At 44.5% G+C, this 26,623-nt stretch overlaps 1 protein-coding gene across 2 annotated transcripts in view; it reads right to left on the bottom strand.

Moving 5' to 3' along the window:
* Positions 1 to 25,562, bottom strand: part of ELOVL6 (ELOVL fatty acid elongase 6) — a 74,888-nt gene extending 49,326 nt beyond the window's left edge. The window contains exon 1 of one of the 2 annotated variants that reach the window (XM_005517519.3): positions 25,296 to 25,562. In XM_005517519.3, the coding sequence (XP_005517576.1) occupies positions 25,296 to 25,384 (89 nt within the window). In that variant the 5' untranslated portion in view covers positions 25,385 to 25,562. Of the gene's footprint in view, positions 1 to 3,178; positions 3,293 to 25,295 lie in introns of those variants that run through there. The other variant, XM_088056654.1, reaches the window with a different exon arrangement.
* Between the last annotated feature and the right edge of the window lie 1,061 nt (positions 25,563 to 26,623).

The following is a 26,623-nucleotide window of genomic DNA, read 5'->3' as shown; positions in this document are numbered from 1 at the left end:
CAGTTCAAACAATGGGGCAGAAAATTACATGTTGATGCAAACTTAATTCACAAGGGTTTAATTAATAATTTTTTTCCAAGTATTTAGTTCTATTTTATCCAAAGATTTGTTTTCTGAAACTCAAGTGGCAGCTCTGAGAAGCAGTATTTGATCAAAAATTCTGTCATCCCCTGGCTTTACCCACTGCAAACACTTTCTGTTTTCAGGAAAAAAAATAATTAAAAAAACTAAAAAAAACCCCAAAACTAAAAAATAAAAAAAGGTTTGCTACCCATACCAAAGCTCAGTGGCCTCAGTAGTTTTAGTTTCCTCATTTCCCTCATTTTAGCTTCACCTTCTGGCTAAATATTTTCAGCAAAGGTGTAAGTAAACAAACATGATAATCCAGTGGAAAATGAAAGGCAACGGTATCTCTAAATATTGTCACATTCACAGCAATAAATAAATAAAACTAATGCAATGAAACTATACAGGTAACAGACTGAAAATACACTTATGTTGATCCTGTGAACAACAGTGAGGAAGAGTAAAGAAAGGGAGGCGTCTTGTCTCCAGCAGCTGTTTATGTGACAATGAGCCTTAAGTCCCAGAACGCCATCATCAACACTGGTAACACATGAAATGCTACAAATAAAGAACCATGTATGGCAGTTAAAGCAATACAACTTCTGAACCTTGTTTCACTACTGAAATTCCAGAAATTCTACATCAAAGGCTTCTACCTAGGGACTGATGAGAATACATGCTTTTTCTAAAGATATGATTATCACAAGAAGAACTGACAGGATACACTTAAGGAAAGGATGACATTTTCCTAGGTGCCAAAACATTTTACAGTAGTCTCCTTATGTAGGTTACTAATTTGTTCCAATGCATAATCAGGCTTATTACCAGTCACAAATGCTGTGCATAGGACTTCACCTCTCAGGCACAGACCCCTGTTTATCCTCCCTCTAAAAGATGGAAGAACTCTTCAGTACCCAGTATTTTCTTTCTTTTCTGGCACTAACATGACAATTTTGGATAAAATCATCAGATAAATGCTTAAATTTTTCCTCAGAGGGCATCTTCTCCAGCCCTTGAATCATCTGACAGCTCTTTCACAACTTTTCCATCTTTGCAATAATACTGTCAATGCTGGATACATACATAACTTTTCAATATCCAAAACATTTTTTTTTTTTTTTTACTTTATTCCATGTTTGTCTCTTTGGACATTGACTTGAGCATGTTCTGTGGAAGGAAAAACCTGACCTGTCTATAACAACAACAGCTGATGCACTGGCACATCCTCCAAAAGAGATGTTTGAAATCAGACGACCCCCAAGCATACTGGATGTACCATTAAACAAGGGCCCTCTGTGCTTGATTTCTCTACAAGGCACTTCACCAAAGATTAAAAACAATCAAGAAAAGCTGGGATTTCCTCCTTCTTGCTATAAAAAACAAATACCAAAGCACTCAGAGGCCGAGAGGCACAAGACTAACTGCAAAATGGTTAAGCTACCCACAAATGTTTCACTGGAGGTCATTCTCAGCCCTTGGAAAGAAATAAGAAAGCAGACAAACTTAAGATGGCTACCTGAGACCTTAACCACTGCCTCATCAGAAGTAACCACCACAGCCCAGAAGAGCTCCAAAGTGCAGCTCAGCACCTGTTTAACACATGTCTTACATATATTTCTTGTGATAAGATGGCTGAAGAATCAAAGGAAATTCTTTGCAAACAACTCACTACGCAATTTTAAGGTGAAATTTTAATTGCATAAAAATAAAGGCCTTTGGCATTATCATTACAAAACCAAGCTTATCTTTGTCCTCTTGCCTTCTTTGAATTGCTCTGGATTGTGCAAGTGAACAAATCACCCAGTTGCGAAAGTTCCAGAAAGGTAATATTTATTCAGCAAATAGATTTAAGAAACTGAACTTCTAAAATGTAGATGCATGAATGTAATTGTTTGTTTTCCTGTAATTATTCTAGGCTGTAATTTAAATACCATCCCTCCAAATACAACCATGTAAAAAGAGTAATTCTGCACTAGATGTAAAAGGTATTCTTTTCTATAGTTATGAACATCTTATTAATCCAATCTCATACTTCAAGTTGGATGATCATAAAATGCTTTTTTTTAATGAAAACTCAGGGAGAAGCCAAATGGCATTTCACACAGAAACTTCTAATCCAACCAGTGATATTTACATACATAATCACACCAAGAAAAACCATCTTACCAAAGACTGCACATCTCACCAGCCAGCCAAACCAACAAACCAACCAACATAAAGTAATTTATTTTAAGTTTGACCATGCACTTATTTTTTATTTACCTTTCTGTGCTTAAAGCATTTTCTGGTAGTAATCCCCGTACTGTGTCATTTCATTGTTTCTCCATTAAAATTGCCTTTCAAAAGTTTACTTGTATACATGCATCCCTCCCTACAGCACAGCTACATATTCTGGAGAATCCAGATGAATACTCTAGCAAGTATCACACAACCCTATAGTTTTTAATTCCAGACTTACAGGAGGACTTTGAGAACAGCTGCCTGCACCCTCTTCCATATCAGCACTACAGAAATCTGGAAAAATCTTAGTCATCTTGGGCAATTCTAGAATCTTTTAGTGTATATGCAGCCAAAATCATCCTTTGGATACCTTAGAACTAATGCAACTCTGAAGGCAAATGAAAGAGCAACACAATTCTGAGATCTTCAACAGTGCTAAAGCTTACCAGTGGCACTGAGTTTGATAGCAATGAAACCTGCTTCTGGTCTTGATCCTTCTCAGTCAAGAAAATGGACGTACCAAGCAGTTTCCAAAACAAGCCAAGACCAATGTTCAACTGCTGCTCTGCTTTGGTTACTGCTATTAATTATGCACAAATTCATTGAACTTTCAAGGGGTTATGGATACCCTGATGTCCTAGTTTCATTTTGCTGGCACTCATGAAACTTTCAAAGGACTTGCCTGCCTAAGACAGTCTCTTCTGATTTGAAGTTATGTCATTACTATTACTACAGCAACATGGCAACAAACAGGAAGCCCCAAGGCAAGCAGTGCAGCTCATCCCGGAGAGCTCAGAGGATTATATATAGTAATGCTTATTTGTGCAACACACACAACTCCATGTGTGACCAAAGGGCAGGGGCGCGTTCCCCAACCACACTGTGTAGCTACCTGCAACCAGCAGAAGCCATAATCACGGTGATACTTCTCTGGGATTGCCTGAAGGGAGGATGGTGCCAAGCTCATACCATGCTATCTTCCTCCCACAGTTGGCAAGAGGGTCACAATCTCTCTGCAACTTATCTTGCATAACTGAGGACTGAATTCAGCCCTCAGGTTTTTTTAGCTAGCAAACTGAGCTGAAGCACCATTCATTACACAAGGCAATTTGCCCTAATCACTTCCAAGCGGGTGTGTGTGTAGGCAGGTGTGTGAGGTGAAATCAGCCACAGGATCACAGAATCAGTTAAACTGGAATAAACCTCCAGGATCATGAAGTCCAGTCTTTGAACACCACCATGTCAACTAGACTATGGCATGAAGATTTCTTGTCCTGTCACTTGTTGCCTGGGAGAAGAGGCCAACCCCCATGAGGCTGTACTTTCTGTTCAGGTAATTGTACAAGAGAGCCATAAAATCCCCCTGAGCCACCTTTTCTCCAGGCTAAATAATCTCAGCTCCCTCAGCTGCTTCTCATAGGATTTAACTCTCTGGACCCTTCACCAGCTCCATCATCTTCCTGTAGACTCACTCTAGTACCTTCATACCTTTCTTGTAGTGAAGGGTCCAGAACTGGACTTGAGTACCTCATCACTGCCCTGGTCCCACTGGCCACACTATTACTGATACAAGGCAGGATGCCATTGGCCTTCTTGGCCACTGGGCACACGCTGCCTCATCTTCAGCTGGCTGTTGTCCAGGATCTCCAGGTCATTTTCCACAGGGCCACTTTCAACCTCTCTTCCCCCCAGCCTGTAGCACTGCCCAGGGTTGCTGTGGATGAAGTCCAGGACGCAGAACTTGGGTCTTGTTGAACTCAATCAACACGCCTCTCACAACCAAGGGTGCAATTAAGGGAAAATTCCCAAATGGCTCAACCCTCAGCATTGCACAGGAAATGCAATGGAAATAGAGCGCTGTATTTCTTCTCCAACTGTTTCCTGTTTGCATAGCCCAGCACTGAAGAGACACTACAAAGACAAACCCCATAATTACTAAGAGCTCCCCAGCTTAATCAGGTCTGCAGTGAAAGGTACAGACCATGCTTCATAGGCTTTTTCTCCTCTTTCTAATTCTCTCCATCCTGGATTGAAAGGAAGAGTTAAAAAATACATAGCCCCTTTCTAGTGACCATTAAGCAAATTTAGGTTTAGCCACCTTTACACTTTGAAGCCATAAGGAGTGATCCAAAAATATTTGACAGAATACAGGAAATTCCTTTTGGCCTTAAAGGAAATGGCAGCTTGAAGTTCTTTGCAAATAAGCTAATTTTTTAAGCCTTTGAGATGCTGACCAGGTTTGCGTAATTTTTTTTCCCCTGGACTCATTCTCCTGTCTTCCTGCTTATTTCCCTACTATTTTAACTGCCTAAACTACACTGAATTGAACTAAATCTAATATAGAATTATGTAATCATTCTAACAACTGAAAAGTACAGGGCTAGCTGATTCATTCATTATGATCTTCCAAAATGACTTCAAAATTTGCCTTCTGTGAAGACTGACTGAGCCTAAAAACATTGCAAACCTGTGATTTTTCTCTCCCCACGTAGACTCTGAAGTGCAGAGAAGAACAGATGGATCTCTGCACAGTTCTGCAAGCATGGGAAGGGGGAAAGAGCATGCAGTGTCTACATGAGTTTGCAGTTTGGGCTGTCCATCATTCTTCTACTGATAATAGGTAGTAAGGAACAGCATTATTGTCATTCTGTACTGGACACTCTAGTCTAGTTACACCAACCTGTGCGGGTTCCTGCATCACCTTTTGTTACTGAGGAATAGCTCATGTATTTTATCACCTTCTGAAAGCTCACCATTTAAATACAGGGTCTGTCTCCATTGGAGTTAACTCCAATCTGAAGTTCAGTGCAGAGCATCCAGATTCCCACACATCAAGTTTTTGAAGTTTCAATGCTCTCAGGAATCTGGCTACCTGATTTTGCCCTATTTGATCTGTCAGAAAATTGGCAAGACACTACTGTGCCTGTATTTGGTCTGTTATACCTGTTGTATAGTAGGACAGTCATCATGGCCCCATCTATGGAGAGCAAAAAGAAGAAACTCTAAATAATAGAAGAGAGCTTTGGTGTTTCAAGCACAATTATTTTATAACTGAACAGTAAGTGTATTAGAGATTAGCTGTTAGTAGAAAAAAATATGACTCTAGAGAATAACCTAAAGACAGCAGTGATCTTTCTCTAGAGAGCTTTTTCTGCAAGGTAAGAACATTACATCTCTTTAAAACCTGTGGGTTTTTTGCTTAAAGCCTTGTGCTTTTTTATTCTGGAAGTCTGTACTTGATATTTTATTTCCTACTTACTTGACTTAAAACTTGGTTCTGACTTATGAATTTACTTGCAGAATATGACAAATTTATAATGCTGAAAACTCTGCTAATATATGCCAGACCACATCACTAAAATGACAGAAGTTTGGGAATTAGATCTTCTAAATTAACCTCTTATCAGACTTAGGAATGTTACCCAAGTAATAGCAAAAATGTGCTGCACATAACTGAAGAAGTCATAGAACAGAATTATATACAAAAGAACAATGACAGCATTGTTCTGGATTTCATTTGGAAAAAGTAACCCTAAAAGGTTTTAAACTCTCTGAATTCAATGAAATGAACTTATATTGACTTAAAAACGTACAGCATGTTGGAATTTTAGACCTAGTTCACATTCACTGTAGGAAATTAATAAGAATCTAAATCAAAGATTTTCAATATTCAAAAGCTCTAATATAGTTGAAACCTGGGTCTGAATCTTTCACTTTTTGCACACAGATTTGCTGCATCTTCACCCTGAGGTGAACTGGAAGCAGGTCCCAGAAGAAGAGAAAGGGCACTACCTCGTGCAGGACCACAGTCCAGGCTGGTACCAAGTAAAATGCAATGATGTAAAACACAAGAGTATACACCATGCTTAGTGAAATGGAGATGGGTTATCCCCATGTGTCAATGACTGCAGATACAATAAGTCTTTAAAAAACAATGCTCATTACATTTGCTTTTGCGCAGTGCCTAAAATTGAGACACTGCATGATGCTACCCAAGGATGCCTTTTCTACTCAACGGAGATAAAACAGTGTTTGACATTAGTGTGACTACACTACTGGGTAACACACCAACCTTTGGTGAAGACTCCAAATACAGTTATTTGCCTAACCTGGGTTAGAAATAGGATTTCCATTTAAATGCATTTCAGTGTCTACAGGGATAAGCTATTTCACTACACAGTTACCTAATGGCACAACAGACTCCTCTCTCTACAAAGCTCTTGACACATTACAGAACTGTTTATTGCTTTTGCTTACAAGCCAAAGATCAAAAGATATCTTAAGCTAAACAGATCATAACATGAAAAAGTGAGAGGCAAGCCATGAAAGTCATACGGACAAAGCACTGACACCAGGAACCACAGACTACAGCTTTGATTAGATGGGTTTTTTCATACATGTTTAATCACTGAATTTAACCAGTGAAAGTGCAGCATAGCCCTTTATGAACTAATAAGCAGCCAGGAAGAATTTGGATGAATACTAATTACAGTGTGTTTATGGAAAAGTATAAAATCACAGCATGGTTTATATTGGAAGAGACCTTAAAGATCATCTATTTCCAACCCCCTTCCTGTGGGCAGGGACATATTCCACTAGACCAGGTTACTCAAAGCCCCCTCCAACCTGGATGTGAACATTTTCAAGGATGGAGCATCAACAGCTTCTCTGGGCAACCTGTTCCAATGCCTCATCAACCCCACAGTGAAGAATCTCTTCCTTGTATCGCATCCAAAGCTACACTAAGTTTAAAGCCATTACCCCTTGTTCTATCACTATATGACTTCGTAAACTGCCCCTCTCTAGCTCTCTTACAGCCCCCTTTGGGTATTGGAAAACTGCTCTAAGGTCTCCCAAGAACCTCCTTTTCTCCAGAATGAACAAATCAAACTCCCTCAACCTGTTTTCACAGAAGCGTTCCAGTCCTCTGCTCATCTCCGTGGCGTCATTTGGACTCACTCCAACAGGCCTATGTCATCTACCCCAATCAGCACTCCCACTTGGTAATTTGTTATAATTAAAAAAATTTTGTCATGTGCAAGTACCTGCAATATGCCTGCAATACATCTGTAGTGTATCAACATCCTCACTGCTTAAGACTTAAGCAGATTTAAACAAACACTGAGATGGATTTACTCATAAACCAGTGAAATAAATAAATACCAGGATCTGCACACGTTACCTCAAGTTATTAAACAATGAAGGCTGATCCAAAGAAACTCAGCAGACATGCAGTGCCAACATACACTAACAAAAACAAGAGACAGAAAAGCTTGACAAAACATAAAGTCACATAGGGATAATCTCTGTAAGAGAAACAAGTATTTATATGGCCTCGTGGCTCTTCTTTTTCTGAGTTAGCATTCTTTTATGGTTCTTCATGGTATAGAAAAAACTTGTCCTATGGCATTAGTGGAAGCTTTGCCTGGGTCTGCTTCCTGCAACACAACAGCAAAAATGTAGCAGCCACAGGTAAGGGCTTACAAACTGCTTTTATACTTTTCTGATACCAGCCACAAAAGATGCACCCAGTCAAACGAAAAGTACTCTCCCGTTGTATGGCTTCAGTTATAGAATTCTGAGTAAATCAGAAAAACATCAATAGTCCTTACATGAAAAATGAAACTCTGATTCTGTTTTGTTTTTTTTTTAATAAGGTGTACATATAATGTGCTTTTAGTTTAAAATCTGACTTAAAAGATCAAAATGCCTGAATCCTGGAATACCATCAAATCCTACCTAGATTACTTTTTAATCACTGCAAATCAGGATAGAAACTGCCAGCTAGTAGAAGGCAGATTAAATGCTAATGTAGTCGAGAAACTTTGAAACTTAAAACTGAATTAGTAGAGAAGCACTTCTAAACCTAAAGAAAAGACGTTCAACTAACACAAAAAAAGTGGTTGTTGATACTTACTCTGTTGTCCTGTAGCCAGCAGGATGTTTCTCCCAGGGAATCTGGGGAGGGCTGAAAGCATCTTGTGCTAGGCTTCACTTCAGTGATCAAGCTCACATGGTCTGTTGGGCAGCTTCTCAGACCTCCTTGGCTGGTACAATATTTTATGCCTCATTTGAACCAAACCAAATCTTTTCCTTTCTCTCTCAATCAGCCTTCCACCCAATGCCTCTGCCTGGCAGACACATCCAGGCACCATTTTCAAAATCAGTCAGTGATGCTGCTTACAATGACAGCATCAGGCTCCTTTCTGCAGATGGCTTTACATTTTAGTCCAAATGCAGGTAGGAAATCTATGTTGGTTAGCAGCAGCAGAAAGAAATTCATCCAAGTACCTGGGAAATACAGGTACTCTTTCAGAGAGCTGGCAAATCTGAAGCTTTAAATGGTATCAACATACAACGTAGGCCAGTAAGTAGTACTGGATTAAACAGGAATGCTACAGGTCTATTAAAATCATTAAAATTAACAACTTGGACTTAATAACCTCTAACTGCATTAAGATGTCCCAACATGCTTGTAAAATAAACAGCTGGAAAATCAGATCTAACTATCCATATAACTAAAATATGGATATTTCCTTGACTCTGACTGCAGCCTAAAGCACCTTCCAGAGGTACAAACCTCTTTCTTTATCTTACAGAAAAAGCCAAGTGGCCAGCTTTGGGCTGGGGAAGGCCTGTGGCACAAAGCTGAAGGGGTCAGCAGTTTGGAGGTCAACCAGGGTGGGTGCAGGTTTAGGGTTTCCAGACTACTGGGTACTCTGATAAGGCAACAAAGCCTTCTCAACTCTCCAAAAGAGGGGATTTGAAAGCTGGGTGGCAAAGTCCTGGTTTCCATTTATACTCTGCATTGAAGCAGATTTTCATCCCAGAAATTCATCATCCAGCTGCACAAAGGAACATAAAACATTACTGGGAGCAGGTGCTGCAGTTTGGAGGTGGAGAAGTGCCACTGCTCACCCAGTCCTGTGAGAGTGTCACGCTGAAGAAAAAGCTTACTGCTCACCTTAGGCAACAGAAATTAAGAAATATTTCAGTAGAGCAGACCTCACCAGAATACACACTACCACTAACTGATAGAGCTCTCATATTATTGTGGGTTCTGGAATTGGCTTCTGTTCACTTGAGCAAAATAAATCTAAATATATGACTTACAAATAGGTCATGCCAGATACTCTTTGCCAGTAAGTATAGCACAAATTCAGAGGCAGCTGGAATGGAGAAGACGGGCTAATTTAATGTAAAACAAAAGCTCTGCTCATCATTTAGTTCTCACTGTATGGGTTCAAGGTGCCAGGTACTGCTTTTGGAACTCAGTAAAGACAAGTGGCTTTCAGAAGGATTTGGATAATTTTCTTCCCTTTTTTAAGAACTTCCTCTGCTTTACTGCCCCACATGGTGATATCACCAATGACAGGTGTTCCTGTATCCCACTACAGTGGGATACAGCTGTAACCCACTCCAGTGTAGTCTGGGTAAATCCATGGCAGATGGCAGGGCTGTATTTCTACCACTGGGGCAGTGGATTTCAGGTGTACTGCATGCCCCTCCAAGCAGACTGTAACCTGCATTCTGCTGTCAAAGGGACTGAGAAAAATGCATTAACAAATGTACAAAAGCACGTGTGCAAGCACACATTGTCCTGATATTGTTTGAATATATACTTGGTCCATTATGTATTCAGAATCAATGACAAAATGTAAATGCTAAAGTGAGTAAAGCTGGGCACAAGTCCTTAGCATTGCCACTGAAATGCCTGGAGGGCTTTCAGAGCTTGATTCAAGAAGCTGACAGTCATTTCCACAATGACGAAACAGCTAACAGAAGACACCAGAGAAGCTGCATGTTAAACTCCCTCCAGCACTTACAAAAGTCACAACCAAAAATGCCAAGATTTTTCTGAAGTTTCTGTTTGCAAATGCTAAATATCACTGATCTCACTGAATCTGGAATACTGAAACCTGCAATAAGAAATCCTATAAATACTGTTTAACTTGAGAAAAAACAATCATGCCTAAGAAGCACCAAAAAGGCAGCCTTTTCCAGGCTAAAGTTCTTCAAAGTGTCCAGGCACACAGAAGCCTGGCTCTGTTCAGCTGCTGATGTGCAGAACCAGCACAGAGAGGCTGTAGTTTCAACACAGGGAGAGTTTTGAAGGCACCATGGAAGCTGGATTCCACTTGGTGATGTTGGGGAGCGCTGTCTGTTTGCACCTAGACTGACACAAAAGTGGTGAGCAGGAAGGAGAAGGCAGAGAGGCAAACAGCATGTCTTGTTTACAGCAATGCTGCTGCAAGGTGATGCTGTGTGATATGATCTCATGGGAATGCGTACATAATGCTCTTTGAACCACGAGGAAGAAGCTGCTAATTAGTTCCCTGGTAACTGGCCATGCAGTGTCCTTGCATGAGGACTACTGTGAATACACTGGACATCATCTGATTAAAACAAGAGAAAGGAGCGTAATGTGACGGGATCTTAATGAGATGGTCTTCAAACTAGACCTAAACAAGCTGGACAAGAAAACTCAGTGGTGGCTGGTTTAGAAGCCATTGGGAAGACAAGACAGTTGCAATCATCTGTGCTACTCATACAAAATGTTTGGGAGCCTAAGATTTAAAGGGTTAATATGGACCCTCAAATATTTTAGGACCATCACTTAGGATCACTAGTATCTGAAAAGACATGCAAGAAATGAGCTGTACCTCCAGAAGTATATGAACACTGCATATCAAGAACAGGCATTCTTTGAAGTGACAAGAGACACAGACACTTAATGGCTCCGGGTGAGAGATCAAAGTGGGAAAGCAGTCTGGGCTGTGAGGATGCAGGGCTGCTGCAGCACAGCTGGTGAAGAGCAGCCAGATGAAGCCCTTCCAGGAGCAACCTACAACCAGGACAGGTGGTAATCAGGGCCTCTGATCGCCCATGCTTCTCCTAGAAAAGCAGGACAGTGGAGACCCAGAAGCTCTGCCAAAGTTCTTAGCCATGCCCATCTACGGCTCCCACTTAAGAAGTGCTTTCAGATACAGGCTGCCTGCGTTGGAGTCTTCTGCAGGTGAAAGCATGAAGCTGCCAACAGCCCATTCATTGAAAAGCTGGACTTGATGACTCTTGTGGGTCCATTCCAGCTCAGAATATTCTGTGATTGTGAATTTGAATTCATTGTCCAAAACAGTTTGGGGGAGCAGGGCTTGAAGAGACAGCAAAACCGAATGCAGGTGGTGGTGTGAAACGCCAGGCAGTGATGCTGGGGATGGCCCTGGCCAAGAGCAGAGCGTTCCTGCCCTCCTTCCCGTGCCAGGGGTCTTCAGACCCCGGTATTTCTCTGCTGCTATTCACTTGTGGGTGAATGATATTAACGTTGGTATCCAAATGTAAATACCTCTCACCGACACAGGAGCCAAACACAAACACACTGATTACACAAGTGTCTGGGTCACAGCCCTAGTAACAGAGATAAAAATCAACACATCCCAGGGAACAAGAAAGAAAAGGCAGTGCAAGAGTGAGTCAGCAAATGTTAGCAATATGTTAGTCAGGCAAGCATTTCTGAATGCACCACGAGGCTGCTCACACTGCAAAGTCATAGCCCTGACAACCTAGAAGACCATCCTGGTGTGAGGGCCCCCACCCTTTTGCAGGGGGACCTCTACATTTTCGAACTGGTTTTGGGAAGACTTTAATGTAGACTTTTTCCATTGCTCCCACCCCACCCCCATCCTTAAGCCTGAGAAAGGAAAAAAATCTGTGCCATGTTTAGAAAGACAGGGATGTGAGCATGGAAATCTGGTAAAGCAGAGGAGGCTGGCTGTGCTGCTGTGTCAGGTGTCATGATAAAGGCTGCAGGTTTCCAGGATTAGCCTGGTCACTTTGCAGGCCATGAAATGCTCCACTGAGCCTGTTTAGCCTGTGGTTTGGCTCTTCCTCCTGTCAGCCTGCTTTTTCTGCAAAAGAAGTGACTGAGTGTCTCAGAGTACTGCTGTGACATCCCCATCAGTGCTGAACCTGCGCAACAGCCGTGGGGAGCAGGGCTGCACCTCTCCTCTCTGGGGCCACACACATCACAACCCACTGCACTGAGTCCAAGGGACACAGCTGCAGAAAGCAGGGAGGGGGAATAAAAAGCAAGGCACAAAGCCAGGAAGTTTTACAGAAGTCACTGGATTTCACGTCACCAGCAAACTTATTTGCAGTTTTTCTGATCTAAATCCTGTTGTTCCGCCACTTTGAAAATGCAGACTCTAATTAACTCACATGCTTATATACTCTGGCGCCTCAAGGATACTTGCTTTTGCAAATGATATTTATAAAGCAAGAGCTATTTAATACCTGCTTAACATATATCCATAACCTTCAGAACGTCTCCTATGAGTCAACACAGCCTGACTTGAAATGACATCTTTCCTCTTTCTGTTCTGTAAGGCTTTCTGCAGTGTACAGCCACTACCTAAGAGCATGGCAGAAGGCAGCCTAAGCCATTGCTCATATTAACTCATTCAACACTGGATAGTTCTATTCTGGAAGAGGAGCACTTGTACAGAGAGAATTACATCTAAGCCCGTCTCTGGGAAACAAGGCCTTTTCAATCTAGCCTGTTTTCTAGTGATCTCCCACACGTACCCACTTACTCCACAGCCAGATCCTGCATTTAAAACTCTTCATGGGCATTTCTGCAGGAAGCCTGTGGTCCAACTTCAGCAGCACGCAGATCTCTGTCTGCACCAAAGCTACAGGTAATGGTAGAGCCACCGCATTATTCATTCATAAAAATTTACATCCTCTTACCATTCCCATCATGGATACTGGCTTGGACGATTCCCAGGCCCCAATTTTAATAATGAAGGTCCTTGACAGTCTCTAGTTCTCCAGATAGGTGCCTTACCCATTCTTTGAATGAAGCAGGTCAAACAAGATAGTCTAGGGACCACACCACAGGGCATTATCACAGCATACCGTGGGATCCAGTAGGAGAGGGATGTTTGTCAAATTCACAGCTTAAGAGTGTTTATCCCCACTCCTGCAGCCATAATTAAACAGCCCAAACTGCATGGGTGCAACATTCTGGACACACAAGCACCAGTGGGTGGTGCCATCATGGGTACTATTTAGGACACATCACCTCCATGCTGTGCTTTCTCCAGGACTGCTCTCAGGACAGCTATACAGGCAAGGCAGCTGGAGCAGTGTGATAGTTTACTGCCTCTGCTGGTCCCTTCCACTCTGCCACAGGAGATCACAGACCCAGGAGGAGTCATGAAAGGCTCAGTTTACCCAGCTGTGGCAGTGCTGTGGCAAGGGGCCAAAGTTCAGCCCTGGCAAGCTACTCCAGTGCCAGCAAACCCGAGGCAACCCACCCCGCTATCAGCCCCTTGTGCAACCTGGCTGACAGGGAGGCTGTCCCTGTTGCTTCACAGACTGGCTGACATTCAGGAGGGAGCATGTGATCCAGCAGTCAGGAAAAATGCATGATAGTACCAAGTTTATGTCTGTACATGCAATGGAAGACTCTCCAAAGTCTTGGGAACCAAAGTCTTGCTTTCTTTTAATGTCGCACAGGACTTGGAAGCTAAGAAGAGAGACCTCAGCTGAAAGTCAATGGAAATGGTTGTTTTCATTTGGGAAGACCTCCAGCTGTAGTGGCTTCGGGCAACACTCAGAGCAGCCCTTGTGGCTATGTTAAAGCATCTAACTCACCAAGAATGTGACTGCGGGATTCTGTATTATCTTAACAAAGGGAAAAAAGATTCTTAAAATACCATAACTCTTGATGGTAATACAGTGAACACAAGTGCTCCTCTTTCAAGATGCACAGCTACTTTACAACATAAGAACTACCTGAAACTCCATTGAGTCAAGACTCATTCTTGAAAATTTAAACAAGGTAAGTGAGTTAAAGATGTCTGAAGCCAAATTCATATCCCCTGTAAACAGACATAACACTATCTAGTTTAATGGAAAGGAACTCTCTGCCAGCAATAAATATGGATTGTAACTAAGGTCATCAGGACAGAGCCTATGAAGACAAAATGCTGGACCACGATTATTAAAGCATAGGCGAGATACCTGTGGTCTGCCAAGAATCTCCCTTAATCCTGTATGCCATTTTATTGGAAGCAATGAAAACTGCTCACAGTACTTGTAACAGTACATTGAGACACAGCAAAGGACCACCCTCAGTATCTTACACACTTAGCACACCTACCCCAGAGCCACCAGCACTCATTAGGGAAGATGCCCCATGACACCCCAACAGCTGAAGTCACAAGGACTGCCAAGTCAAGAAGAATATTTGGAAAGCCTGAGGTCAAAATCTGCATTCCCAGATATAATGCTGATACATGATAGATGCTAACAGATCCTGTTTTGTTACCCTTGTTCAATTCCTCTCCATCAAGGGCATGCCACTACAGAAAGCAGAGGAAGGAGCTCTACTTGTTCGCCCCACAATAAAAAGCTGTGAGGCAGGTCTTGCAGTTACGGTTTCTCTCTAATCTCTGGATTGCCCATATTATCAGCCTGGGGTATTTTTTTCTACATGTAGGCACAACTTCTTTTCTCTTCATTTTCTCCTAACATCTTTTCCAAATATTTCATTTAGAGTAATGACCATTTCAAAATGTGTGAATTGTCATAATTGTTTCACATACCAGATCCTACATTACATTTAGCTAACACACATAGGTTTAGGAAATAAATCTTTACAATGAAGCAAACCACTGTTTAATTCTGGATTTTATTTAATGTTTTTCCACGGGGTGACTGGGAAGTGGCTTTTAAGAGGGAGGGTCCTTTTATACCAGTATATGATGGGGCTGTGGAAAGGTACAAGCAAGCACTCTTCTCTTTTGTTATTATTGACTTATTCAAGAAACCAGGATCCAAATGATTTTATTAGAAGATGGCAGTGGGACTACCCTGATGCACTGTTTTTTGTGTTCAGCCAGAGACAACACAAGGCCAAGCCTGTGCTTCCCAGCTCCACCAGCCCAACACCAAAATATGCACGAGCTGTTTCCCCACCGTGCAGAGTGTTCTACAGAAACATCCAGGATTTCCCCAGCCACCTGCGCTGCTGACTTGACTGCTCCTAAAAGGAAAAAGATATACAGAAAAAGAAAGGGGTATGGGAAAAGGGTGGTAGGAAGTAAAAACCAAGTAAGTATCTGAAAAAAGAAGAAAATGCATTATGGGGGAGAAGAAGGATCAAGAGAAATAACTATGGTCTGGCTCACTCCCTGGGTCTCTGTATTTGGTAAGAGAGGGAGTGGTCTTACAATAAAATTTCTCTCAGCTGCCCACTTCCTGTTGACTCAGACACCTTACATAGCAGGCATGTGTGGTCAACAAATGCCATCACCAGTGCCTGCAAGGTGCTCCTAGGACCTGACTGAGTGAACAGTACTATAAACTGTCTGTAATCATCAAATACCAGAATCTTGGACACTGAAGAAAACATCCCAAGCAAACATCCTGAGCAGGATCAAAAAAATCATGCGGAAGGATGTGGGAAGCACATCTACTGTAACTACCATCTTTATGCACGGGCACCATTACACAAGGACCACCTCTCATGAACATCAGGACTGGTTTTCAGAATCTTCCTTTCAGAAAAACTGGAAAATAAGTTTTCTTTTATTTCCTAACAAGGGTGAGCATCCTGGATACAACAGCCTTGAAACAGTCAGGCTCCAAGTGTTACAATAGGAATAGCTGGTGTTGATCCTATCTTTCAAACAAAATTTTGGAATTTGTCCATGATCTAACCACTGATATAGGAGAGGAGCTCTTGGAAAATGCTGGAAAGCTTATGTGAATTTCTTAAAAATTAAAAATATGCATTTCAGTCATGGTATTAGAAGTTAGTGAACAAGGACACTGAGGATTCCTTTCAGTGCTACAACATTAGTTTTCTTTGTGGTCTCCAGCTGTTTGGAGCCATTCTCTCTCCAATGGAACAGAAGCAAAACTTCCCACCGGGTCAGAGAGATAGTGGCAATGCCTGCAATGCTGCACAGATCTGGCTCTCATAGTCCAAGCAATAATTTACCTAAACTTTTAAAAAATAGTGAGTTTTGTCTGCTTGGGGTACTAGTCTTAAACTAAAGCCCAAATTTGGGGTAAGACAAGAGTTTTTCATTGCATCCACAGGCAGTGCCTTGCCCAGAAGGAACCTTGCCTAGCATAAGACTCCCAAGCAAGATTTAAAAATAATGTATTTAATTCCACAGTATTTACAGAGTTCTAAAACAACAAATAATGGTGTAACAAAATAATCTGATCATTTGTGTACACTGTCATTGAAAGAGGCAATGTCACTTCCAGACAGTTGTCGTGTGACCTAAAGTAGTATTTTCTTTATCAGGCATGTGACCAAAAATGGTATATTTAAGCACACAGGAGCAGTCAGGTCAGATCAAAGACTGAAACAGGCAGTATGCTGTTTCAGACAGTGCCAACAGCAATATTTTATGGAAAACTATAATGGGGAAATGCCCTCACAAAATAATGTAAAGCAAACATTATGCATTCTGAAATATTTCTACCTGCTAAGCAACCTGTTTCATCATGGGTCTGAAATGAATGCTGCACACTCTAATCAGCAGTTCCACTTAGTTCATCCTCATAGCTTCTGCTTTTACCTGGGAATGGCAGTGGAATCACTCACGGGTTTGGGCCAGACGCCCATGAGCACGGAAGACGCCACGCACACATAGAATAGGATGGATCCTTGTCCTGGGGTGAAGTACAACAGGGTCCAGGGCAGCTGGCAGCCCCAGAGCTACTGTGCCAGCAGAGCAAAAGTCTTTCTGAAAGTCAAGGTAGAAAAGAGTATCTAGACATCCATGTGGTGGACAAAAGAGCTTGGAGTTTTCTGCTTGGCTGTCAAGACAAGGCAGGCGAGGAAACAAGAAGGAATTGAAATGTAAGGTGTCTACATCACTTCCAGCTAATAACTAACATTTATTTTGCTTGTGTCCTGCAAAGACATGGAAAAGGAGTTGGACAGCCAGCTCCTCCAGGGAGAACAAAAAGGAAGAAAAGTCACAGCTTGCAGCTGCCTGGAGATGATGTATGTTGGCGACAACAAACTTCCCATTAATGTTTACAGAGGACCTGCATTCAGAAGAATCACATCAGGGGACCTAGAGGGTAAATTTCCAGTTAAAGCTAAAAGGAAAATTACATAAGGAAAAAGACAGACTTTATAAACATTTGTTAATAAACCCACTATCTGAATGGCACAGTGCAACAACTTTGGCATCCCACTTTTGTTTAGACTTAGGGGATTTTACTGCTATCTTAAGTAGCTCGTAAGAGAGAGGAAGAGAGGATGGGAGGGAGGGAGGGAAGGAGGGAAGGCAGGAGGGAAGGCAGGAGGGAAGGCAGGAGGGAAGGCAGGAGGGAAGGCAGGAGGGAAGGCAGGAGGGAAGGCAGGACGGAAGGGATGGAGAGAAAGAGAAAAACACAGGAAATTTTATTAGTCAAAGGTAAGACTCCTCTTTTTTCAAAAATTAACTTGGCCCATTGTTTCTTCTCCTTAAAATATTAATTGGCACTCCCTGGGATTGCTCTTTCCAGGCGTATTTATACTACTGATAGCTTGAGGCATATAGAACAGACATTTGGCCTTAATAACACTCTTGACTGACCTTAAGTTTTATGTCCAGGGGTAACTGAGGCCATCAGATATGAAAATCAACACATTCAATCTGACGAGCTCACACCCTGGATGATGTCCAATTCATTTTTTTACTCAGTTTGCAGACTTCACATACTGAAACTAATTATCAACAAATTTTAAAAATTCTGTTTAGAAGTTATCATCAGATGTTGAATAGTCTGAAGTTTTATTGGACTATTTGAAGGACAGTTCCTTTCATAAATTTGCAGTTAAAAATGGTCTGGACTTTTGCAGTTTAATCCCACGATACCAACACCAAACTGTCTTGCCTCTAATATTACAGCAGCTCTTCTCAGTCCTCAGTTACCACAATCAAGGAGACAAACTTTGCCCCACATCCTTGGCAAGAATAAAGTCTTCTTCACTGCTAGTACAAATGTAAAGCTGCACAGTAATAGTGTAAGACCATTATGTTTTCTGTACTGTTTTATTGTAGTTATATACAGATCTTACCACCTCAGGATCATCTTTGTGACATGGCAGAAAACCAACTTTGAATATCCCCAGAAAGGAACTGTTCCCTATTTTACAGCAGAGGAACTGAGGCACAAAGAGCAATTTTCAGAAATGACACAGGTCCTTGGTTTCCATTGAAATGATGGCACTCAGGCACCTGACTGATGCCCAACATCTAAAAAGTGGCTATGGCTGCCTTCAGTTTGAAGTCTGGCTCCCCACATCCTCAAGAGATATCATTCCCCTGCATGCCACGCACTGCAGAAAACACTACCTGTGCTCTGCAAGGTCCCAGCTCCCCTGGCATGAGGTAAACCACTTGCATCTTCCCCTCTTCTGCCCCACTCTGAATACCAGCTCTTCCCACAGGAGGTCAAGGACTGCTCAGCAGATGCAAGCTCTGCCATGTCTGCTCTGTGGGACCTGGGTCCCTTCTTTAGGCAAAGCGAGGTCATGTTGCTTTTGGAGTCCTTCCACCTTGTCCTAGTATGTAAATAAAATTCACAGCAAAAAAAAAATTGTGTCCTCATAAAAGTCAACAAGACTTGCAATTGCCGGTTTGCAACAGAGCACATAGTACAAGGCACACCTTGAAGGGCAGTATCAGTACCATTGCTACTTTGGCTCTGAAAGCAGTCATAATATTTGCAAACCTTGCACACAAACTGATATGATTTTCTTTTTCTACTAGCCCAGGTGCAGCCACAGCCTCGCTGTTTCCTGTTCTGTTGACAGCTTGTGGAATGTTAACCTGGGTGTCCCTGCAGAGCTCCCCACAGGGCTGCACCAGCCTTCCCCAGAGAACCCAGGAAGCCCCAGGAGACCTGAGGCTGTGATGCACACAGGAACAGCATAGCCTGTAGTAGTAGCAGCAGTCTGGGACACTTTGGTCAGGGATGCAGCAGCACAGTAGAAGACAAAACCCTACCACTCCAACCCAAGGCAAGGCTCAAGTGGGCTGACAAAACTGCTGGCAAGAAGAAATTTATTGGGTAGCACCACAAAGGTAATGTGGTTACACAAACATCTCACATGTTGATATAGCTTAATCCAGTGAAAAATTTATTTTATACTTCAGACAGTGCTAATTTATAGTTAAAAATAAAGTTTTAATCTCTGCTCTTTTCCATTAAAAGAAAAAGCATCCAAATTCTTAACAAACCTTTCCAGAAAGTGTTTTGGAACATCCACATTCCTGAACATCATATTCACTTCTGAAAATGATGTCAAGTTCCTAAATTACTCCTTGCTTCACTCCTATAAGTTTATTTTTCCCAGAAGTATGTGGTCTTTCACAAAGTGGAAGAGAAATCTTCACTCTCAAGAGGTTTAAGATCACGAAAGCAACATGATGACAAATGTGTTCATACTCCAGGGACAGAGTAAAAAAAAGGCCAATGCTTCAGTGGTAGGCTGAATCAAGAAAACACTGATGTATTTATCTTCAGGATGATATTTTGGTGTCCACCATATTTTTAATTTTTTTTTTTCCCTAAGCCCACACAGACAGAAAACACCTGAACTCTGAAAGGACATCTGCTGTTATTCCTCATAGATTCCATCCTTCTATTTTCAAAGAGCCAAAACCCTGTTATACTCCAAAACATCAGTCTTTGGCTCAGAAAGGCCTGCAGGATGAAAGAAAGGCAAAGAAGTGGATCCTCTAATCTCTGCCATGCTCTGCTCAGCTTCATGGGCAGTTTGCACAAGAAAGCAGGAAAAGTCCCCTCTGGAGAATGACATGTGTAGGAGGTAGGCTAAATTTTTTGGGCCAACAGAATTCTGCTCAAGTAAAATAGTGTCTCTGTTGAAAAGAACCAATTCACATCTTCCCTTTGAGTCCTTGCTGCAGCACAGAGGAAAGCACAGGCTGACTGCAGCATCCCTCTCTACATCCTTCACTTGGCATCTAGCAAGAGCTTGGGGGGGGAAGTAATTTACATCAGTTTTTGGCTGCTGTACACATATGCCTGGAGAGATACGCTCACAGCCTCTCACTCTTGATTTCTGCATGAGGCAAGAGTACCTTAAGTGGATGAGGAGAGCTTGTTCTGCATTTAGGAAACAAACCTGTCTAGGACGATGGTACTTCTGTGAATTATTAAAAGGCAAGTGCATTTACAAATCCAAATTAGCTGACCCTCTGCCCTTCAACATTTATCTCTGGTTTTGACTTGAAAGAAAATCACACCAAAGGATAAACTTCTCCCAGCACTGGCTCCATTTCCTGCCTCTGCCACATAAAAGCTTTGGTAACAAAAGGTTAAAAATAACTTCCTAAACAGATGCTTTCTTCCAAGTATGTAAACATTTATCCTCATCTAAGGTCCATTAAACTGCTTTCAGAATCAAGTTTGAGTTGTCAGATCCCCTTAAAACCAAAAAATACCCAGCAGTCCTTATGGAGCGCTTCTCTCTTTACTGAATCATTACTTCAGTTAATGATAACCAAACCAGCCAGTTTCTGCAGCAGAGCCCAACAGCATCTTTAGGAAATAACCAGTTTCACTTTCATCCTGCTCATCCTCCTCCCAGTACTACCTGCAAGCATGCTGCTGGCAGCCAAGGGTTAAACCTTGGCTTTTTAGAAAGCAAAACAGGAGGGGAATGAGAGAGAGAGGACTGAGGAGAGCCTGCTCAGGGCAGCAGCTGGCAGGAGGACATCAGGCTGGGGCAGGGATGTCCGGAGCGCTGCAGCAGCCAGCGGAGCAGCAGAGGAAAAGTTTCTGTGATTTTAGGCAAGCCCTGGTGTGACGTCAGCTCTCCCAGATAATCTCGGCGCAGTCAGCACAGGCCTCCTGCCTCCCCATTGGCGAGCCCCTCGTCAGCAGACATCTGAAGATAATTATTATTGGCCAGACAATTATAACAGGAACGACTGTCACTTTCTGCTGATGCCTGAACCTGGTGCTCTGCAGCACGATGGAGAAGGACTCCGGTGGTGGTCACCACCCCGTCCAGGCATTTCTGTCCCTTTGCCTTTCCTGAGCACCAGCCAGTTTTTGCTGCCTCACTGGCTGCAGCTGGGAATTGGGATCTCAGAGCTACAACACTTTTAGCTGCAGGTCTGACAAAACCGTGAATTTTCTCCAAAAATATTAATATACTTATCCGTAAGAAATAAAGGACTACATAAAGGACTGTAACTGCATTAATTCTCATGCAGCAGTTTAAAGAAAAAAAATCTTCTCCAGACTATTTACTTCATACCACTTCCCTCTTCGAAGAAGTTTGGAAAGAGGTGCTGAGAGTTTGATTAGAGAAATAATTTTAAGCTAGTATTTTAATAAACATTTGACTTAAACCTGAACATACTGACTTCACACCTCTGACAGTTTGAGCACACCATGAAAGTATCTTAAAGTGACAGAATTTTATATTCAAAGCTATTCAATGGCACTATACTTCAATGTGTATTAACAACAGTTTTCCCACAACATAAAGTGTAAAGAGTTTCATGACAGTAAACGGACCTGCTGTTCTTTAACCTCCTTAAAAATCCCGTCATTGTTAGTTTAGGGAAGGCAACTAAGTGGCAGTTCTTACCATCAGGCTGCAGGTCCAAGTTTGCAGCCTCCAACCTCGCTCTGCCACTCCTGCCTCCCTGCATGAGAGCCAGGTGTATGTATGTACACCTTTATGGTGGCTATACCATAAAGGTGTACATAAATATAAAGCCAGGCATTCAGGAAGGCATGAAACCCATCAGCTTGTAAGTATCAGGCAACAGACTATTCATTTCTGCTCAAAAACAGCACCCTCTTTACACCACTGTGAATCCAGGCCCAAATTTTGAGGAGGTATCAGTGCCATGCATGCTGCAGGATGGGGTCCTCCATACAGTGAAGCAGGAACATCTGGAATGAAGGAAGGAGGACCTCATTCACTGCCATTAGACCAATATGCCCTCAGATGGAATTTTCAGGGGCAAATGGCAGTAAGGAAACAAGCCCTAGGATGGGGAAGAAAAGACTGGGTGCCAGCTACTGGTGAGGGCAGAGGACATGCACTTGCCCCAGGGAATGATGGAGCTTGGAGCACACTCAAAGGACCAAGGCAAAGAGGTGCAAGCCTTGGCTGAACAGAACCAGACTTTGCACCATGACCCTTCCCGACCAACCACACCAGTACCTAGGGGTGTATGCCACTACCCCTAGGCTTTGCATTCAAGCTTTTCCAGCTTTAGTTTTAATTAAAAGGGCTTGATGGTGCTTTAACCAGCTCAGAACTCAGAGGATATGTAAAATTATTCATATCCATCCTCAAACTAGGCTACATCTTTATATGGAACCTAGTCAGACATCTCAAAATCCTGAAGTCAGGGTCAACTCCTTAGAGCCAACTCATGCCCCCTAACACCCTACAGCCTTTTTTTTGTGTGTGTATATGTTGCAAGGTAACAAGACATAGTTCTGAGGTAAAATAGCAAATGCCACACCTACAGAATTTGTTTACCTTCATGTTAGACATTGTAATAGTATTGCACCCAAATTTAAATAATAATTACAGTATAAAATCCTGCCACAGTCTTCCCTTAAGCAAGTCCCCCTAGTCTGTTGTCCTGCTCAAAGAGGGAAGGAACATGTTTATCCCTACATACTACTACTTGACAATCTCACCTTGGATGGCTCTTATGTTAAGGTTGTGCACATTAAGGCTACACCTACAAAGTGCAGGAGCCATATACTGCCATTGATGTCTGCATACACAAACCTATTGAGTCATCCTGATAGGAAGTAAAAAAAGCTGCTATATTTTACCAGTTCAGCTCCCTGCAAAACTCTAACGCTTGAACAGGACCTGTTTCATTAAGCAAGAGCATTTTTTCAAATGCAAATAAATATGCAAATTCAAATAAAAATGCACAGTTTAACCTGAAACTCAGAAGAGTCTTCAGCAGCATTTTCAGGAAAAGCCTGTCACAACAGAGACCTCAGAGGCCACAGCTCTATTTCATTTCCAAAAACATTCCCAGGACACAGGAAGATCATTCTCCTTCACTTTCACGAGAATCAAGGATATTAATTCATCGGTTCCCTCAGAGAAGGTGAAACTGGACTGAAAAGCATGTGGACATGTATGATTGTGTCTCTTTAGCTGTACAGCAGCAGTTTAACACTGTGTTTCCTCCTCTGAACCTGGTAAGTGGGAGCCGGGTGTTATGGAGTCCCAGCTGGCGACCTCTGCAGCACATGAAACTGCCAGGGAGACTTTAGTAACACTGCTTAGTATTTACATAGTACCTGACATCTTCAAGGCACTCAGCAAACACTACCTAAGTCATTAAAGCACCTCATAAGGGCATTTCAGCATTATTATTCTGCACTCCCCTGGTCTTTCTTTGCTGGGGAAACTGAGGCCCAGGAGAGGTTATGTAATGTTCCCAAGGTCACATCATGAAGCACAGGAGAGTCAAGGAGAAGATGCAGGAGTGTTAGTTGCTAGGCATGTTCTTTAAAATAAACTGTACCTCTCCTGGGTTATTTGACTATTATGTATACTCATGTATCATCCCCTCCAGCCTCTTTCACCAGCATGTCCTATTCTGATACCAATTTTCTTCTGGAACATGGACAGAATGGGAATCATCCAATATTCCCAGCCCAAGAATATCTATGTGGTCTCTTTTCTCCTGAAACATGAGTGACACCAGGCACCCTTCAAGAGGTGATGAACTCACCTGCAGAACAGAGGGATACATACATGCACTTAAATGGTCATTTTAATTATACCGCCCTTGACGTTCCCCAGACAAGTCAATAAAGGATTCTAGCAAATCCCTGGCTGAGGTCCACCTAGGATCCTGGACCATTCTGCCCTACAAATGTAGACACCAAAGCCTGGGCCCAGAGACAGTCCTATCCTACCACTGTCACATGAGGGTGGCATGGGGAAGGTCCTCAGGAGCTCAAAAGGGCAGACAGCGCAGCCACAGGAGGGCATGCAGGCAATGCAAAAGTTGGGGGCTGCAGGAGCAGCAGAAAGGGCAGGACTGAGCACTAGGAAAGGGTGGTCAGGGACAGTGCATCAGCAAGGCACAGGTGAGCGGGGGCAGACTGTGAACACAAGGCCCGTGCAGGTGGACAAAGCCAGGATGAGGACTGAGGCAAGGTGGGCAAGTGTCATGGAGAGAGGGATCCCGGCCCCGAGGACAGCTCAGAGGGCCCCGCGGAGCGGACGAGGGCGGCTGGGGCGCTCTCCATCCTCGTCTCCCTGCTACCGGCCAAGGCCCAGGGATGCCCCCGGGGCAGCGCCTGGCAGAGAGCAGTCTCCCGGCACAACCACTCCCCTTCGCGGGGCCGTCAGGCTCCGGCTCGCCGCGACCCGGGAAGCCCCGACGGGTCCCTGCGCAGCCCCGGTCCCGCCGCGGCTCGGCTCGCCCCGGCTCCCCGGCCACACGCACACGCCGGGAAAGTTAATAACCGCATGGCTGCAAATGAAGTTTAATACGAGCTGGGGGAGGGGAGGGGGAAGGCAAAGGGGCTTCGCGGGGAGCGCGGGCAAAGGCGCAACTTGTTTGAACGAGGCTGCAGCGCGGGGAGCGCTAGGCTCGGGCAAGGATGGAGGCAAGGGAGGCCGAGGGCAGAGCCGGGGCACGTGTGCGGCTCTGCGCCGCCGGGCCAGCCGGAGGGCCGGGGCGCGGGGGGAGGGGGCGGCGGTGGGGCTCGGGCCCCGCAGAGCACCGCACCGCGCCGGCGGCGGGATGCCCCGGCCTTGTGTAACCCGGCGCGGTGAACCCCGCCCGGGCGCGCAGGTAGCGCCGGCGGCAGCGCCCGTGTGCCCGTGCACGGCGGCGCAGAGCCGAGCCGAGCCGAGCCGCACCGCGCCGGCCGGGCGCAACCCGCGCACCCGGATGGGCTCAGCGCCTCCCCGATCCGGGCGGGCGGCGGGGCCCGGGGGCGGCACTCACCAGTTTTCCTGCATCCACTGGATGGCCGCATGCTCGTTGAACTGCTTCTCGAATTCGTATTCCTGCAAAGTCAACACTGACATGTTCATTGGCCCGGTGGCTGCGGAGCCGCTCCCCGCGCCGAGATGCTGCCTGCCGCCGCCTCGGGAGCCGGGCCCCTGCGCGCCCGCCGCCGGAGATCCCCCGCCTCTGGCCTGGCCCGCCCCGCCTCAGCGGTACCCCGGGTTTAGCATAGCTCCGCTCCCCTCCGCGCCTCTCCTCCCGGGCCCGCCGGTCTCCTCCTCTTCTGCGGCCGCCGCGCAGCGCCCGGGGGCGGCGCGGTCTTAGTGCCCGCCCGCCGCCGCCGCCGCCGCCGCCGCCGCCGCCGCTGCCCGGGACACCCGCCCCCCGCCGCCCCTCGCCGCCCCTCGCACAGCTCTGGTGCTCCTGGTGCACCGCGGCGGGGCTGCGCTCCTGGCAGGGAGGAATCCTCTCCCCCCCGGCACCTCCCCCCCCACCCCAGGTGTCAAAAATAGCTACAAAAATAGGAAGCCCCCACCCCTGTGCTGAATCCGTGCCGCAGCGCCCTGCGTGCCCTCGCCGGCCAGCCGGGAGCTAAAGAAGCACAAGCTCAGATTTAGCTAGAAGGGCAGACGCATGCATCTCCCCCAGAAGAAGCCTACACACCCCGCGATATGTCCTCTTTTGCATTTAGATCTCAGCGCACCTGCTGCGGGTGCCTCCATCCCGCGGGAGGGGGCTCTCTGCCCCCCTGCCCAGCCGGGTCCAGCTTGCATGGGGACAGGGGCTGCAGCTGGGGGTCCCCATGCGGGGGGCGCCGTCCTGTAGCCAGGCTGCCCCGAGCTCCCTGCTGTGCACATACACGCTTTTGGATGTTACAGTAGGCATGGGGCTGGTGGAGTGTGGGGAAGAGACCCTAGGTCTAACCATCACCTGCTGAGCTGCTCTCGCAGTTAGGTCACACAGTGTTTATGTAGCCTTAATTTTCCTTCCCGTCTCATCTGCCACTTGCTGATGTTTCCAGCTGAGCTCTTCCGATTCCAGCAGCATCCTGGATGTGCACTGCAGTACGAGCAGAGCTAAAAGAGTGGTCCCAGCCCCCACTGAACTTGCAGTCTTAAGGCAGGAGGAAAATGATGTCAAGGAAGCCAGCCTAAGCAAGCAGGTCTAGCAAGGTCAGCATGCTCTTGGCTCTCCTGGACTTCAGTTCTCATTGACATGGAAGGCTTTAGTATCATTAAACCCAAGCACTGAGAAAATTAAAAAAGAGAGCCCTCAAGTACAGAGACATCAACTGTTAACCAGTCTGATGATCCTGCTTGCACTTG

This window comes from Pseudopodoces humilis, chromosome 6, assembly GCF_049639895.1.
Source record: "Pseudopodoces humilis isolate 2021_Gansu_Grassland_sample_001 chromosome 6, ASM4963989v1, whole genome shotgun sequence".
Classification (NCBI taxonomy): Eukaryota; Metazoa; Chordata; class Aves; order Passeriformes; family Paridae; genus Pseudopodoces; species Pseudopodoces humilis.
The sequence above is the reverse complement of the archived record's forward strand: the minus strand, read 5'-3'. Positions and strand labels throughout refer to the sequence as shown.